This window comes from Acanthisitta chloris, unplaced genomic scaffold (genome assembly GCF_000695815.1).
Source record: "Acanthisitta chloris isolate BGI_N310 unplaced genomic scaffold, ASM69581v1 scaffold19059, whole genome shotgun sequence".
Classification (NCBI taxonomy): domain Eukaryota; kingdom Metazoa; phylum Chordata; class Aves; order Passeriformes; family Acanthisittidae; genus Acanthisitta; species Acanthisitta chloris.
Window position 1 is genome coordinate 8,193 of NW_008692192.1, and position 16,211 is coordinate 24,403.

At 45.2% G+C, this 16,211-nt stretch overlaps 1 protein-coding gene across 1 annotated transcript in view; it reads left to right on the forward strand.

Annotated features, from left to right (window-relative positions):
* The first annotated feature begins 843 nt into the window (after window positions 1–843).
* The window catches only part of LOC103809711 (sideroflexin-5-like), a 39,564-nt gene continuing 24,196 nt past the window's right edge, over window positions 844–16,211 (forward strand). Inside the window, exons 1-3 of the mRNA XM_009082568.1 lie at window positions 844–928; window positions 6,036–6,151; window positions 8,277–8,362. Of these exons, the coding sequence (XP_009080816.1) occupies window positions 6,065–6,151; window positions 8,277–8,362 (173 nt within the window). The 5' untranslated portion in view covers window positions 844–928; window positions 6,036–6,064. The remainder of the gene's footprint in view (window positions 929–6,035; window positions 6,152–8,276; window positions 8,363–16,211) is intronic.

Consider the following 16,211-nt stretch of genomic DNA (forward strand, 5'->3'; position numbering starts at 1 on the left):
AGATCCATGAAAAACTATGGAGAGCTCTACATTATTCAAGTGTTGGATGAGGCAACAAGAACAGATCTATGGTTATAACAAATTTTATAGCCTAAATGTTTGCATGGGATTTGGATGGGGTAGCTTGCACAGACCCTAGGAGAAGAAATGAATTGTGTTGGGCACAACTACCCCTGTTACTTTCCTAGCCAGGTGAGAGCTCTCAGCCCCAAGGAGATTGTGCTGGATGTGGAAAATGCTGGTGAACAGGATTAAAATGTAGTTAAGGGCATTTCCAGAAGGACTGAATGGTGTTGCTGTGGTTTTTAGCTTGTCTTTTAGCTAGAAAGTGTTTAAACCCAATGAGTTCAATCCTTCATTTAAGCCCAAAGTTTGGGTTCAGCCCCTTATATAAATCCAACAGTTGGGTTGAACCCAGTGTTTGGATTCAACCCTTTGTATAAGTCCAATACTTGTGTTCAGCCCTTCATTTAAACCAAATGGTTGAGTTCAATCTAATGGTTGGGTTCAACCCTTCATATAAACCCAATGCTTGGGTTGAACCCTTCATTTAAACCCAACAGTTGGGTTCAACCCTCTATAAAAGCCAAACAATTGGGCTCAAACATTCATTTAAGCTCAGCAGTTGGGTTTAACTCCTTGTTGGATAAAGAGTTGAACCCAACACAGCTAAACCCCGCAGCATGTGGGGGGGTCGGGTTCTCAAACTCTTCTGCGTGGGGAGAGACCCCAATCTGTCCCCCCTACAGAGCTATACTGCTGTCTACAAGCTGTGATATCTGCCCTGCTACTAATTAACTGTTTCTTGTTCTCTGTTTTGTTTTATCCCATTCACAGGTGGGCCTTAATGTTCTGATCCAGAGAGCAAACAAGTTTACCCCATCCACTCGTCTCTTGATCCAGAGGTTTGTGCCGTTCCCTGCCGTCGGTAAGAAATAACACCTTTTCTTTCTATTTACAGTGTTGGCTCTAAACCTGCTGGTGGCCAAAAGCCACTGGGATGGACACCTAACTCCTGCCTTCCCGTGTCCCCTCAGTAGTGTGTCCCTGAGTCAGTACAGATAGTGATGGAAGGGTGCAAAGCAGCATTTTGGCAGGGAAATGATGCAAAACTGCTGGTGGAAGCAGCTCACAAGGCTTTTCAGCTGCACTTTCCACTCTCAAGCATCTTCAAAAATGATCAGCATTGACTGGTCCTTGACTGCTCATGTTTGAGAGCATTTAATTTGCAAGATCTGGTTTGAATTATTCAAATCAAATCTTCAAATAAGCAATAGCATTAGGAGGGTTTTTTTGCAACAAAATGCAATGAAATGATTCTACTCTGAATATTCAGATTTCTAAGAGCTGCTGATTAAAAACAGACCAAAGTGTGTGAAGAATTAAGGCTGCTGTAGGCTTGTTGGAACATTTTGTCAGCATTTTATCAGCTACCTGCTCAGAGTTTGAGGGAAGGGACACACTGGAGCCTGTGATTGCAACCTTTAGCAAACAATGGCTTATTTTAGCTGTGAAGAAATCACTGGTGGCATTAGGACAATTTTCTGTATAAGCTGGCTTGTTTATTTACAAAGATGCTGCAAAAATTGCCCAAGCAGGGAGGAAAACAGTAAACAAAAGTGTTTTGCTGCCTGTTGCAGATCCCTTTTCAACTGTGTTAATGCAAAACTTTTTTTAAGCTTTTCCCTTTGCTGTGCATGGGCCACATCCTTAGAGCTTTGTTCAAGGATGCCAAATCCCTTTACCTGGTTCTTACTCTGTCTTTCTGTTCTTTATACGCCTTTTTTTATATCAGAGAACTGGTTGTTCTCCCCCCCCCCCTTTCTGCCAGAAAAGCAGCCACTTGCTCTGTCTGCAGGTGACCGGGACTGTGGTCTGGGGGTTGGACATCATCTTATTCCTGAACACTTTGCTTGTACATAGAGGATCTGTGAACATTATTATTTTCCTGGAACCTTTCTGGAATATGTTGTAGAGGGTTTCATATTTCTTTGGGTTTTTATAACCAGGAGGGCACTAGGGATGAATGCAAGCTCCAGAAAGCAGCTCCAAGGTGTGTTTGAGTCAGAGACTCACTCAGGAAACCTTTGCCATTGGGCCGATCTATTTTCATCCCAAGGTGTAAGGAGAAAGAGGTTACATTTGTGTCAGCATTGATTGAGGACACGTAATTAATTTGTTTATCCTGTAATTAATTGTCTAGCTCCCGTTTAATTTGTGTACCATCATGTGCCAGGACAATCAGGAATCTTCCTCCCGCTAATTACTGTTTTGTGCTTTGGAAAGCTGTGAGTTATTGGTTTACAGACCTGGACAAGCTTTCATTAAGATTTGTCTTCCTGTCATTTGTTGAACCACAAGCCCCCAGCAAAAAGGCAGAATTTCTCTTTTCCTACATGAAAAGTTCTTGCTCCAAAAGGCATCTGGATGTGGTACTCATGGACATGGGTTAGTGGTGGACTTGGCAGTGTTGGGTTAATGGTTGGACTCAGTCTTGTGGTCTTGTCCAGCCTTAGAATTATATGAAACCACTACCATTAAGAGGTTTTCCCTCATCCCTTCTTTGCCTCTCTCTCCCACTGATCTTTGCTGCATTGTGCTGATTGATAGAGAGGTGGTGGAGCTGTCCAGGGAGGTGGTGGAGTCACCATCCCTGAAAGTGTTTAAGAGGTGTCTGGACCTGGTGCTGGAAGATATGGTCTAGGGCTTAGGGGTTACAGCAGAGTAACAGGTTTATGGTTGGACTTGATGATTTTAGAGGTCTCCTCCAACCTTGATGATTCAATTCTATTCTATTCTACACCATTTGAAAAAAATGAGACATGCATCAAAGCTTTATGGTCTCTCATCCTGAGTTATCATGGGAGATGCAGACTTGGGCAAGGGAAGCTACTGCTTGGGTGGAAAGCAACCAGACTCTGAGCAGAGATGTTCATAAAGACTCCAGAAAGCTTTGGGAGGTTTGGCACTGGGAAAGCTGATCTGCAGGTCTTGCTGCCCTCAGAGATGCTCTGCATAGGTCATGTAGCACTTTTTTTTTGCATGATAAAATAACCCATATCTGTAGGTGTCATGCCTGCAGGACAGATTTAACAGAAGTAGTGCTAGGATGTCAGACCACACCCTCACCCTCCTCCAAATTTAATTTGTAGTAGCTGAAAGTCACATGTTAATCCAAGGAAACCTCCCCAGCTCCATGAAACAGATCTGGGAAATCAACCTAGGTGGAGCAGCTCATGGAAATGGCCAAGGCTCTGCAGACACTTTGGCTGTCCTGGTATAAAAGTGGTTTGGGCTTGATGTTGGCCACCCTGCAGCATAATCTGCATGGTGAAGGTGTTCTCCATGAGGGGAAGAGGAGAAAGGAAGGAGTGTGTCAGGGCTGTGTTCTGGAGAGCTGTGATTCCTGAATTTGAGCAAGGAGGGGCTTGACCCTTTCCTGGAGATGTAGGGGATAAAAGATATCAATGCCTAAGCTTATTTCAGGGAACCCAATTTACTCTCTTCTTCCCAAGCACTGGGTGGGAACAGCTGTCAGGAAGGTAAGGGATACCACTGGTGCTGATGTGCCTTATTCTGGACATGTTTGTGGCTTAAAATGCTCAGAAAACCCCAAAAGTTGCATCCCAAACCTGCTCTGAAGGAAAGCTGGTAGAAAGAGACCAGGGAGGGGAGAAGGATGAAGGCTTACTTCTCCTTTAGCTTTTTTTTTTTGTGCATGTGTGTGGTTAAAATTGTTACATGTGTTGAGGTGATGCACAAAGATGTATTTAGTGTGTGGTGAGCACCCTGAGACAGAAGAAATATCTATAAACATATAGGAGTGGGGTGGTGGTTGGTTTTGTGTTTGACCCCCACTTCCAATATGCCGCAAACTGTTTTCACAGCATTAGTTTCCAGGCTATATTATCACAATTTCTTCCCAAATTATGAGAAACAATTTGCACATATATTTATTTATTTCTCACCCCCCCACCCTGTATTTGAGACATCCATAAAATCCAAGTTTAGCCATAATTAACAGCATTTTCTGCTTTCTCAGAAGGCAGAACAGGAGCAGCTCAGAGTTTCTTGTCTCAGACAACCAGGGTGGAATCAGGTGTACAATTTGGTAACAGGTCAGTGAATTGAGAGATTGGAGAAGCATCTTGGGCACTTCAGGTCTGGACATCCAACCATGAGTCATGCAAGAGCCTTGTGCTGGTGCATCCTTGGCCAGAGCATCTCTGCTGGCTTGTTTATCTCTGTTCAGTCTTGATTGACAACTAGAAGGCTAGGGCATGTGAGTGTTAAAAAGTAAAAAAATAAGAGGGCTAAACTTTCTTTAAATGAAATGCCTGGTTTGTTTTTTTTTCCTCTTGGATTCAGGAGCTGAAGGGTTGGTAACACAGATATTTTGATAGATGGGAAGAGTGGTCCGGTGCTTCGAATATTAAAGAGAGAGACAGAGTGTGCGTGTGTGTATGTTCCTCTTCTTCTCGAGTGTAAGGAGCATTTGTCACCACAAATCATCCTTGATTGCAGAGAGCTGCGTTCCTATAGGGCTCACCCACCCACTACCCTCAAAAAAATTAGACATTTGTTAGATGACATGAATTGAGATTAATTAGTGAATATTAACCCATCAAGCAGTGCAGAAACACATTTTTGGAAAGCAGTGGTACTTGCAGCAACAGTGGGTTTGTATTAGTTCTGCTTGGAAAGTTGGTGATGAAATGTGGTGTGGGGGGTGCTGGAAAATGCCACTTGATCAAAACCAAAACTTTTGGAGGAATTAGAGGCATTGCTTGGGAGAAATTTAAGGAGTGTCTGAGCTCTGGAGAGGGGCTGCAACCTGGAAGGGTGTTTCTCAACCCCAACTCATAATACACTACTTGAGGAGCAGAATTTGGGGTTATCTTGAGAAGGCTGCAGGCTGGGCAAGGGTAGGGACGTGTCAGAAAGGGTCTTGGACCTGCTGCCACCTCTGCTGTGAGTGCAGGACTGAGATCTGGGAAATGTCAGGTGGGATGAAGATCTATCTATCCAAAGCATTTCTGGTTTGTGTCATCATTCAGAAAATTGTTGCTAAAGCAAAGAAATGGGTTTCTAACTCTAAAAAATAAGCCCAGAGAGACATTTCCATCCTAAAATATGGGAAATCATAGAATCATGGAATGGTTTGGATTAGAAGAGACCTTAAAGACCATCTAGTTCCAACCACCTGCCATGGGCAGGACACCTTCTACTAGACCTTCCAGTAGTACTCCTGACTATTTGTTCAGAGGAGCTGTGGCTGCCCCATCCCTGGAAATGTTCAAGGATATCTTGGATGGGGCTTGGAACAACCTGGTCTAGTGGAAGGTGTCCCTGCCCATGGCCAGGAGATGACCTTGTCCCTTCCAACCCAAACGATTCCATGATTCTATGAAACTCCATTATTTAAGAAGAGTTTGTCTGCTGGCTTGGAAAGGGCAGTTCCAACCCACACTGGGATGTGCCATCAGCGGAGGCAGCTATCAATCAGCAGTGCCTGGTTGGCCAAGCCCAACTGGCAACCCAATGAAAGGACCAGTGCAAGGATAGGAGTATGTATGGACACCAACATGTGAAGATTCCATGATTCTATGAAACTCCATTATTTAAGAAGAGTTTGTCTGCTGGCTTGGAAAGGGCAGTTCCAACCCACACTGGGATGTGCCATCAGCGGAGGCAGCTATCAATCAGCAGTGCCTGGTTGGCCAAGCCCAACTGGCAACCCAATGAAAGGACCAGTGCAAGGATAGGAGTATGTATGGACACCAACATGTGAAAATCCTGGTGTTTCACTGGATCAGTACATCTGCAACTGTGGCGGCAGATTGTTTTGCATGTAAGGAAAATTATCTTGGTTATCCCCCTCCTTTTAAGAATCCCATCTTTGTCTTGACATAAGGGCGACTCACAGGAACTCCTCGGCAGATTGATGAAAGAAAAGCTGAAGGGTTGTTATGGCAAACAGGAGTCTGCCATTGGGTACTGACCAGGGATAACTGTCCTGCTTTTCTCATCCTCAGCTAGTGCCAATATCTGCAATGTTGTCCTGATGAGGCACACGGAGCTGGAAGAAGGAATTGATGTTTTGGACAGTAATGGAAACATTGTTGGGTCTTCCAGAATTGCTGCAAAACACGTATGTACCTGTGATACTCCTGGTGAGTTTGGACACTGCTGGTTTTCAGTCTCAACAATTCCCACAGATGTAGGCATTGAGGCTTGAAAGAGCTAGAAATAGATGAGCTTTGCCCATCAACTGAGTGTTCCACTGGACATGATCTTGTGTCATGAAGGGAAATTTGGGACCTGACCTTGATGGTTTGAAAGGGCAGAGACTGTCATCAGGAAGATCCTCTACTCCCCTGATGCTTTCACAGGAATTCTCTGTGGGAACTTGTAAGCAGTTCATGTTGAATATGAAGCAAAGATAACTTACACCTTTTTCTAAATGAGGAAGACTTCATTTCCGAGCTGAGCAGCTTTTTAACCCTTCCTGTGTCTAAACTGCATGAAAAGTCACCAACCAAAGCTTTGTAAGGGGAGACAGATGTTTTTACCCTCATCCTAACACCTAGTTTGCTTTCCCCTCTAACCTACCCTCTTCCATCTGCCTGAAATTTATCTCTTTGCATCCCTTCATGCATAGTTTTGTCTCCTGAGCATCATCTGATTGTCTGAGGCATGTTGTTTCCAAGTGGGCTTTCATCTGAAATGTAAAGCGTGTACCAAAGCACACGCCCAGGCAGAGGAGTTAATAATATAATGCTTGGCATTTCTCTCCCTCCTTCTGTCCAAGGCTCTTAAGGCACTTCACAGACAGCAATTAATGTACAGATTTACAGTCCTCGGCAAGAAATGGGAGATCTCTAATATCTCTCCATATTGTTGTTTAACAGGGAGATTAAAACAATCTGTTGAAGGGCTCAGAGATACTTCTTTGAGCCAGTTTTCCTCACTCACATTAACTGGCTTCAGGACCCAACTTCCCCTCTCCATCATAATGGCTGAGGGGAAGACAGACAACAGAGAAAATAAATACTAGAAGTGAAGGTGCTGTGAGAGTGATGTAGGTGGAGTTTAAACATAAAATTTGGGTGTTCTGAGAACTTCTGCTCAGCTGCCATCTAATCCTAATGTTTCTTCCTGAATAGCTTGTGACTGGGTTTTGGCATGAAAAATTTGGCAGATCCTTAGTGTAACGTATCTGCACCTCTCTGAGGGTTTGTTGTGAACCCAAGGACCTCACAGAGACATAGAATCATGGAATGGTTTGGGTTGGAGACCTTAAAGATCGTCTAGTTCCACCCCCTGCCATGGGAATCATCTGTTTCCACCGCCTGCCATGGGCAGGGACACCTTCCACTAAACCAGGTTGCTCCAAGCCCCATCCAACCTGGCCTGGAACACTTCCAGGGGCTGCCACAGCTTCTCTGGACAACCTGTGCCAGTGCTTCACCACCCTCACAGGAAACAATTCCTCCCCAATATCCCATTTAACCCTGTCTTCTGTCCATGTGAAGCCATTTCCCCTTGTCCTGTCACTCCAGACCCTTGTGCAAAGTCCCTCTCCAGCTCTCTTAGACCCCTTTAAGATACTGGAAGGTGCTAGAAGGTAATTGTCTGTTCTTCTGAAAGATCTTCTCTAGATCTCAGGGTAATTTGTTCATATCATGCTGCTTTGCTGCTTCCTGGTGAATCTTGCCAGGAAGAAAGTGTGGAGGGACAACTGTACCGACACAGTTGGGTGTTTTCCTGGGAGAGGAGAGTCCTGTGTGTTCCAATACTTTACAATAAATCACCAGTGATTAAAAACCAGGAACAAGTCTTGGAGCAGTCTGTAAGGTGCTGCTTTCCCCCTCTGTTGAATTGAGGGAGGAAGAGTTGAAGTTGCCGCTCAGCTCCTACTGAGATATTTCACCTTACAGCATTTTCCTGGCAGCTGTTCTGCCTCCCTTTCTCCCTCCAGGCAGCACTAACATGTTTGTGTAGGAATGTGACAGGATGTTTGCACACTTTTGGTCACCTAAAGTGAAATCAGGGAAGCTATTAGGTGTCACTCTTTATTCTGCTGTATTTGTGACCGAGGGTGGAGGGAGAACAGGTTGTGTACAAACAGCTGATAACCAAGTTGAAAGTGTGTGTTGATACTTTCCTTCCCATAAGCAACACAAGACACACCAGCTAAGCAATTCCTGAGCCCACGCAGGTACGTCCTGGGATTTGTTTGAAATGTCTTAAGTTTGTTTGTTTTCCCTTTGCAGGCACTGCTAGAAACAGCCCTGACGAGAGTGGTCCTGCCCATGCCTATACTGGTTCTACCTCCAATTATTATGTCCATACTGGAAAAGTAAGTGTTGGGGAAACTCTCAAGGGGAAGTGAGAAAAGATCCTCAGTAGGTGTCATTCATTGATATGTCATAGAATCATGGAATTGTTTGGCTTGGAAAGGACCTTCAAGATCATCAAGTCCAACCATTCCCCGAGCACTGCCAAGGCCAACACTAACCATTTCCCCAAGTGCCACATCCACATGGCTTTTAAATCCCTCCAGGGATGATGACTCCAACACTGCCCTGGATGGTCTGTTCCAATGCTTGACAACCCTTTCCATGAAAAAATGTTTGCTAGTATCCAATCTAAACCTGTCTTGGCACAACTGAGCCTGTTTCCTGTTGTCCTGTCGCTTGTTACCTGGGAACAGAGCCTGAACCCTGCCTAGCTCCAACCTCCTCTCAGGGAGCTATAGGGAGAGAGAAGGTCACCCTCAAATCTGACCCGACAAAGACTTTTTTCTGCTGATTAAAATTCTCATGTGTCATCATTTTGGTCCAGTGTTGAGGCTGTTAAAGTGTTATATTGATGTGATTTTTTAAATCATCTCTCTGACACATCAGCAGTTCAAATAATCCTATTCTGCAGGGTCAGTGTAAGGCAAAACTCTCTGAATTCAGTGGAAAACTGTCGATAAGTTTTCAGTCCTCCACTTAGCAAATGTTAGAGCTCCCATGTGGGGTCAGACTGGGTCTTGGCATGGGGTCTCGGCTGGCGAGAGGGAATATAGAGACTTGCTGACCACATGCTGCATCCAGACCTCCTTGGGCACTGTTGGACTTGCTCATTCCCTGTTTGAACTCACTTGCACTTTCTTTCATTGATGTCCTGTGGCTTCCCAGAATCATAGAATATCATAGAATCATAGAACATCCTGTGTTGGAAGGGACCCACAAGGATCATCCAGTCCAACTCCAGGTCCCACACAGGACACCCCAACAATCCCACCATGTGCCTGAGAGCATTGTCCAAACGCTCCTTGAGCTCTGTCAGGCTTGGGGCTGTGACAGCTGTCCTGGGGAGCTATTCCAGGGCCCAGCCACGCTCTGGGGGAAAAGCCTTTTCCTAATAGCCAACCTAAACCTCCCCTGACACAACTCCATGCCATTCCCTTTGGGTCCTGTCACTGGTCATGAACAGCAGAGATCAGTGCTGTTCCCTCCACTGCCCCTCATGAGGAAGACCAATGAGGTCTCCCCTCAGTCTCCTCTTCTCCAGGCTGAACAAGCCAAGTGCCCTCAGCCACTCTTCAAATAAGAATATATGTTTCATATATCCTGCAGAAATTTGCCTTCCATCACTGAGGCAGAATCTCTCCTAGCAGATGATTCCTTGGAGCATCAGTACTAGGAAAGTAGGGAGGAAAGGGCAGGCTGATTATTTCATGTCCGGTTATCATAGTGGGATGTTTTGTGGTAGAAGGGACCTTAAAGACCATCTCGTTCCACCCCCTGCCCTGTGCAGGCACACCTTCCAACTAGACAAAGTTGCTCAATTATTTCGCAGCAGAAAGGAATGTCAACAAAACCCCCCAACTTCCCTATCTATTGGCCATTCTCTCACATTGCTTTCACAATTTCACCTCCCCATTTCCTTCACCTCAGGGATGCTGTGAGCCGGTTTGGAACCGTTGGGTGCTTATGGCTCCTTAGGACACCCATCAGCGGCTCGTTAGGTGTGAATGATGAGTGGGGTGGGGATCACCTTGGCAGCTTCTGGAGACTGATTAGTCCATTGAAAGATGGGAATGCTAAAGGACTTGCTGCCTTTGTCCGGACAGCCAAGCTGGAGGCACTCTGTAAACAAATGTGTTGATAGTGGCTGCTCTAAAGCACTGCACTGACAGAGTAAACAGCAATTAGCACTATTAGGGTTTGACCCATAGCTTTGATGAGCTTTCTTTACCCTTGTAGAAACACCCTTGGGCAATTTTCTCTCCTTAACGGAAGGGGAGGGGTGTGGGGGGTGTGCTTCTGTACATTTGGAGACTGATTTTTTAACATCTAAATTAAAAAAGATGGATGTAGTCTGATACCTCTCGAGCACCCAGAGCCTCCTAGCAATATCAGTTTCCCACCTGGCCTGGGGGTGAGGAGAAACAGGGCAACAAACTCTGTTTTGGGAACTGTAAAATAAGTTTTTTTTCAGCCCTTTTTGCCCCAAATATGCTGTTTTCCTCTCTTTCTCAAAGGGACTGTGGTGGTTCCCTGCAGCAGGGCACAGTCTTGGCAATACTTTCTGCAAGACAGAGTTTGGAGGTGGTTTCTGGAGACACATAAGGACAAGGGGTGGATTCCAGATTCCCTAATTTTGTGCAAAACGTTTGATTTTCACTTCATTCTCCTTAACAAAATCTCTGCAGCCTCTTCCGTATCCCAAAACCCTTTCTTACCAAGAGAGTCCTCCAGGCCATGATCTACCTGCTGGGGATCTGCTGGGGAGGTGCTCAGGAGTGACACCTTACTCTGGAGTACTTTACTCAGGGCTTACACATAGTCTTGTGTAAGAACTAAGGCTTTGCATGTGTTAACCACAGGCTTAACACTGATTCCCGTCTAACCACACTGTGGTGATTAACTCCTCTGAAAAATGTTGCCCCAGAGGACAAACTGTTTTATTGCTTCACTTCAGAGGATCTTTGCTATTCTGGCTATCAACAGACACAAACCTTTAAGTGCAAAAATTCAGAGCTTGTAGAAGACAAGTCTTTAAATTATTGTCTCCAACAGCAAACACTGAGGACCATCACGGGTCTTCCTAAACTTAAATAAAACTGAGTAAAATTTCTTCATTCTTGGGGGCAAAGTAAAACTCATAATAAGATTTGCTTCATCTTTAGGGGCAACATAACTTTTTGTATTGATAAGAGTTTTACTAATTGCACCTGTGCTCTGTGCAAGCCTCAAAACTGATTTTTATCTGTGGACACACAGGAGAACATCCTCAAAAATCATTTTAACTAATAGAAATAGGTTTGTGAGGGAATATTTTCCTTCCCATCACCATGAAACTCCGTAGATATAAAAATATCTGGGCACTGCTTTTGCCTGCCTAAATTCTCCGTAGAGCTTTGTGCCTACTGTTTCATTTTCCATCAAGTATCTTTGGATTCCTGTAAGCCTGTGAGTGAGAAACAGCAGGGACAGGGAGTGAGGTGTGGTTTGGCCACACTGCTAGAGGTGGTGGTATTGCTGTAGGACATGAAAGTTCCCTTGGGACATGGAGTGCATCCCTGTCCATACCTGAGGGATTCACAGTCCTGGTGTTACCCTTGTTCATACCTGAGGGATTGATAGTCCTGATGTCAACTCACAATCTTTAAAAGTGGATCCTGAAGGACATGGTCAGAGGTGAAACATCATTTTGGGGAAAAAGAACTTGGAGCATTTGGGGAAAAGTTTAACTTCTTAAATTTAGTAGAATTTGAGCTCCACTTGGGCGTTTTTAATGGAAGTGACATCCAGGCGTGCATTATCCATGTATTTATAGTAATCCTCACAGTGTCTATAAATGAGAAGGACGAGCATGATGGCTCATTATTTGGAGGCTGGAGAGCTGCAATCAGAAGTTGCAATCTGGATCCTCCAAGTCATTTGCATTTGGGATCATGGTGAAGGAGGGGAGCGACTCTCCTGCCTCACATTGAAGCCTGAGTGGAAGTGGGTGACAGTGCTGCAGTTGGGTGGGAGTCACACCCCTCCCAGAGCAAGCTACGTGCTCCCAGCAGTGGTTTTCAGATTCCTGGAAAACTCACTCCTTCGTTTTCGCCTTGAAAAGTTTATTTTAAGTGGCCAGTTCCTGGTCGTCGTCTTTCCACTTGGATCCAGGTCTTTCCTCTCTCTCAGCCATCTCTCCATCTGCATGTTTTAACTCCCCCAGCTGCCTCTCTCGTCTCTTGTGCCATTTTTTTCAGCACTCTTGGCTTCTCTCATCTCTCTGCCTGCTGTGTATTTTAACTCCCAGGGCCGCCTTCTCTGCTCTCCAAGGAATTCAATGTTACCTCCCACTGCCGAGCGCCGCAGCGCGCCATTCTTTCCCCATGTTTCATGCATTTCCTGCTGCTTGGATGCTCTGTGGAAGCAGTGAACATATAGAATCAATGTTTATTTTGAGACTGCATATGCCACGCAGGGAACACGGTGTCAGTTATTTTGTGCAGATGTATTCTCATTGAAGTTTTATAAATAATATCTGTGTTGGCAACTTTAATACGGAAAAATAGTGGTTTTGCCTTGTCTGAGATGAAGGCAACTTGTCTATGGGATGGAGCTGACTATGGAGATTCAGTAGTGCCTCCATGTCACAGAGATCTGGGGATAACTGCATCCACTACATGAAGCTGGACTTCTCATTCCTATTTCCTTTTATTCTGTGAAGCCTTTTGTCTGGTTGTTATGATGAAATTTGAGAAATGGAGCAGTTTTCTCCCAGCCATCATCCAAGACTTCTTGGGTAGCCTTTGTCCAGCCTCCCACTCCTTCCAGAGCTGAAGCCCATTATGCAGGTGGTCTATGTGTAGAACATTCAGGTGTGTGTAAATGCAACCTCAAGTTACCCTGTAGGCTGAGTTCTGTGGTGGGAGAACCCAATTCTCTTGGTTCATGTGGTCTGGACAAGTGGTGGAGAAGCTCAGTCCATCATCAATGTCTGCTGTGGCCACTTCAAGTGATCTTTGAGTGTAGATTGAAGAACATGAGCTCTTCTTACCTCCTTCTCCTAAAGCCTCTCCCCTGGCTCACGGTATGAGCAACCTCAGAGAGTCTGAAGTGCAGCAGAAGGTCTGAGGATGGGCTTCAAGAACTCAGATATGTCAGGCTAGACTAGATGAAGCCCTGGAGCTGACTCTGCAGTGTTTGTGGAGGAGAGAGAAAACTGGAAATGTTGGCAATAGACAAGAGCTGAGAGAGAAATGGGGAGCAGAACAGTGGTGTCCTTGAAGGAGGAACATTTCTACTCTTGTCTTCATCTCCACATCATCCTGATCTTGTGGCAGAATTGCCAGTGCATCCTCATGCAGCAGTTGCCAGGGCTGTTGTCCTGTAAAGCTCATGAAATTAGGAAGCTTCCAGGGTGGATCAACATTGCAGAAGCTGCGCTGGCTTAGCTAAATCAGTGTAACCATGAAAAATGGATTTTCTGGGTGGACAGCCAGTGTTCAGTCCTTGGGTTTGTGGTACTGGAAGGGCATTTTCTTCAGCTTAAACCATGTTTATCACTGCAGAAATGTGTGTGAGGTAGAAGGCCCTTCTGGTTCTCGTGTTTGTGGCCTTTCCCTGGTGATACTCTCTTTGTGACAGCATGACAGATATTTCCCACAGGTGCTTTTCCTCCAAAGTCTCTCTGTCCAGCTAAACCCTCCTGAAGTTAGTTTCAACTCAACAGCTGCCAGCAGTGACACCTTAAACTGCTGTGGCTGTTTCCAGAGTAAACATTGAAACTGCTCCTTTAATGATGTCAATCAAACACAAAAATCCCCCAACCTCACTTGCTTGGCATCTGCTGTGTCCTCTGGAGGGGCACTGGGACTGGAGCCAACAGCAGGAGATAGATACTCTGTGGTGAGGACAGCATGGCCTGGCTGGATAGGACAGCAGAGCTGCTGGTCAATAGAACTCTGATTTCCCAAAATGAGTGAGGAAAGTGCAGAAACACCCTCTGAAGAGAGCAGAGAGACTTGATGGGCTCTCTGTGGCGGCTCTGGGAGGGTCTCAGCAGAACTGGGATCTGGTCTAGGTTGTCTGGTAGGACAACCATCCCAAACTTTGTTGGCAAATCAGAGGGGGGGTTTGAAGAGCCTGGGATGTCTTGGGGTACCTTGGGATACCCTGAGGTTCAGCCTCCAGCTTTTTCCGTACCCCGCGGCATCCTCAGCGTCTTGCAATGTCTGTATTAGCTTTGAACCTGTTTATAGCAAAACACTCCAGAAATCCCACAGAATCTGTCAGCTGGGAGACTTTGGTTAACTCCTGTCATATTTAGTTTAGCATCTGACACCTCCTTCTAGACAAATACAGCTCTGGTTCACTGAACCTGATAACTCCTTTTTAGTACAGCAACTGACTTCCATATGGAATAAATTACAGTACCTCCTGAAAAACGCCAGAGGCAGCTGCCAAATTATGCAAAATTTAAACCACTAATGAACAATGTGATGAAAGTTGAATGAAGGTGTATTTACACGATCTACAACACACTGTCTCTGCGGAGCAGATGTACTGTCTGTACAAGTATGTGTGTGTGTGTGTGTGTGTGTGTGTATGTACCTACGGACGCTCAGGCATACTGAAATGTTATCCCTGAGGTCTAGCTGGTGGAGGTATATCCCTTAGCAGTAACCCAGGAGCTCCCCAGCTTGTTGCTGCCTTTTTAATACCTCCCAGGCAAAATTTATAAGGGCAAATTGCAGAAAGAAGAGGGGTTGAAGGGGGTAAAGAAAGGAATCTTTAAGAAAAAAGAGAGAGGAGGATGGAAATATAGCAAAAATGTGTGTTCTTTGCCATCCAAAAGTTGATGTATAAACATGGATCAGCCATGCTAATGAGATAGACCATTGGTGCCAAAAATTTGGCTTCTTATTGGGGGCTATAAAACATACATATTAACAGGGGATTGCAAGAGAGCTGCAGAGGGACTGTAGACAAGTGTCTGGAGTGACAGGACAGGAGGCAATGGCTTCCCACTGCCAGAGGGCAGGGTTAGATCGGGTATTGGGAAGGAATTGTTCCCTGTGAGGGTGGTGAGACACTGGCACAGGTTGCCCAGAGCAGCTGTGGCTGCTCCATCTCTGGGAGTGTTCCAGGCTAGGTTGAATGGGGCTTGGAGCAACCTGGTCTGGTGGAAGATGTCCCCCTGCCTATGTCAGGGGGTGGAACTAGATAAGCTGTATGTCGCTTCCCACCCAAACCATTATCTTATTCTCTGATTCTGTTGTCTTCCTGGAGCTTCCCAATGTGATACCTTCCCTTGGTGCAAACTTTTCAATCCCGTGCTGTCTATTCTGAGCACCAAGGTGTAGCTCACCAGGACCTGGCTAGTCTTGTCCAGTGCACGTGGTTACAGTCTGTAAAGCTTGTGTTCTGATATGAAAATAACTTCAATGCTTCTGCTGAATTACTGGTGGGATAAGAGGATATTTGTTCTTGAGAATATATCAGAATATCTTCTGCTTCTTGAATATCTCTGGAGATGGTCAGTAATTCAATTTTTAGTGTCTCTGGAGATACTCAGAAGCCACCTGGACACAATCTTGAGTAACATGCTCAGGGGACCCTCCTTGATGACCTCCAGTGGTCCCTTCCTTCCTTACTCATCCTGGGATACTTTAGCCTTCAGAAGATGCCGAAGTTGGGCTGTCAGGGTGACCTGAAGGTCCAGACCTCCACTTCCCTGCTCAAACCCTTTGGCAGGGCACACAGGGCAGTGTTCTAAACTAATTCTCCCTTCAACAAATGGATATTAATTTTATTTCTTTTTAATCTGCTCTAATCCTCTGCAATTAAACCCTTTGGAACCATCCAATCATTCCCTTCCTATGGGGGGTTAATGGGTGAAAAGAGGGGTTTGGATTGCAGTTGACAGCTAACAAAATGCAATATTTAACTTCATGTTCATCTGAGACCTGTGCCAGGAGCAAAGATCCCAGGGACAGAAGCAAAGTGGACCTTTTGCCTAATTATGAGTCATTTATTCTGAACCACACAAATTTTAGAATCTGAATCCCAATTAAGACATTACACTACATGTGTTAATTAGTCTGCTCTCCTTTTTAAATCAAGGCATAACTCTTCTTAATTAAGAGGTTGGCCCTTATAATTTGAACTGGCCTGAGTTTGAAGCACCCCTGGAAGTCACACCTGGGGGCTGGA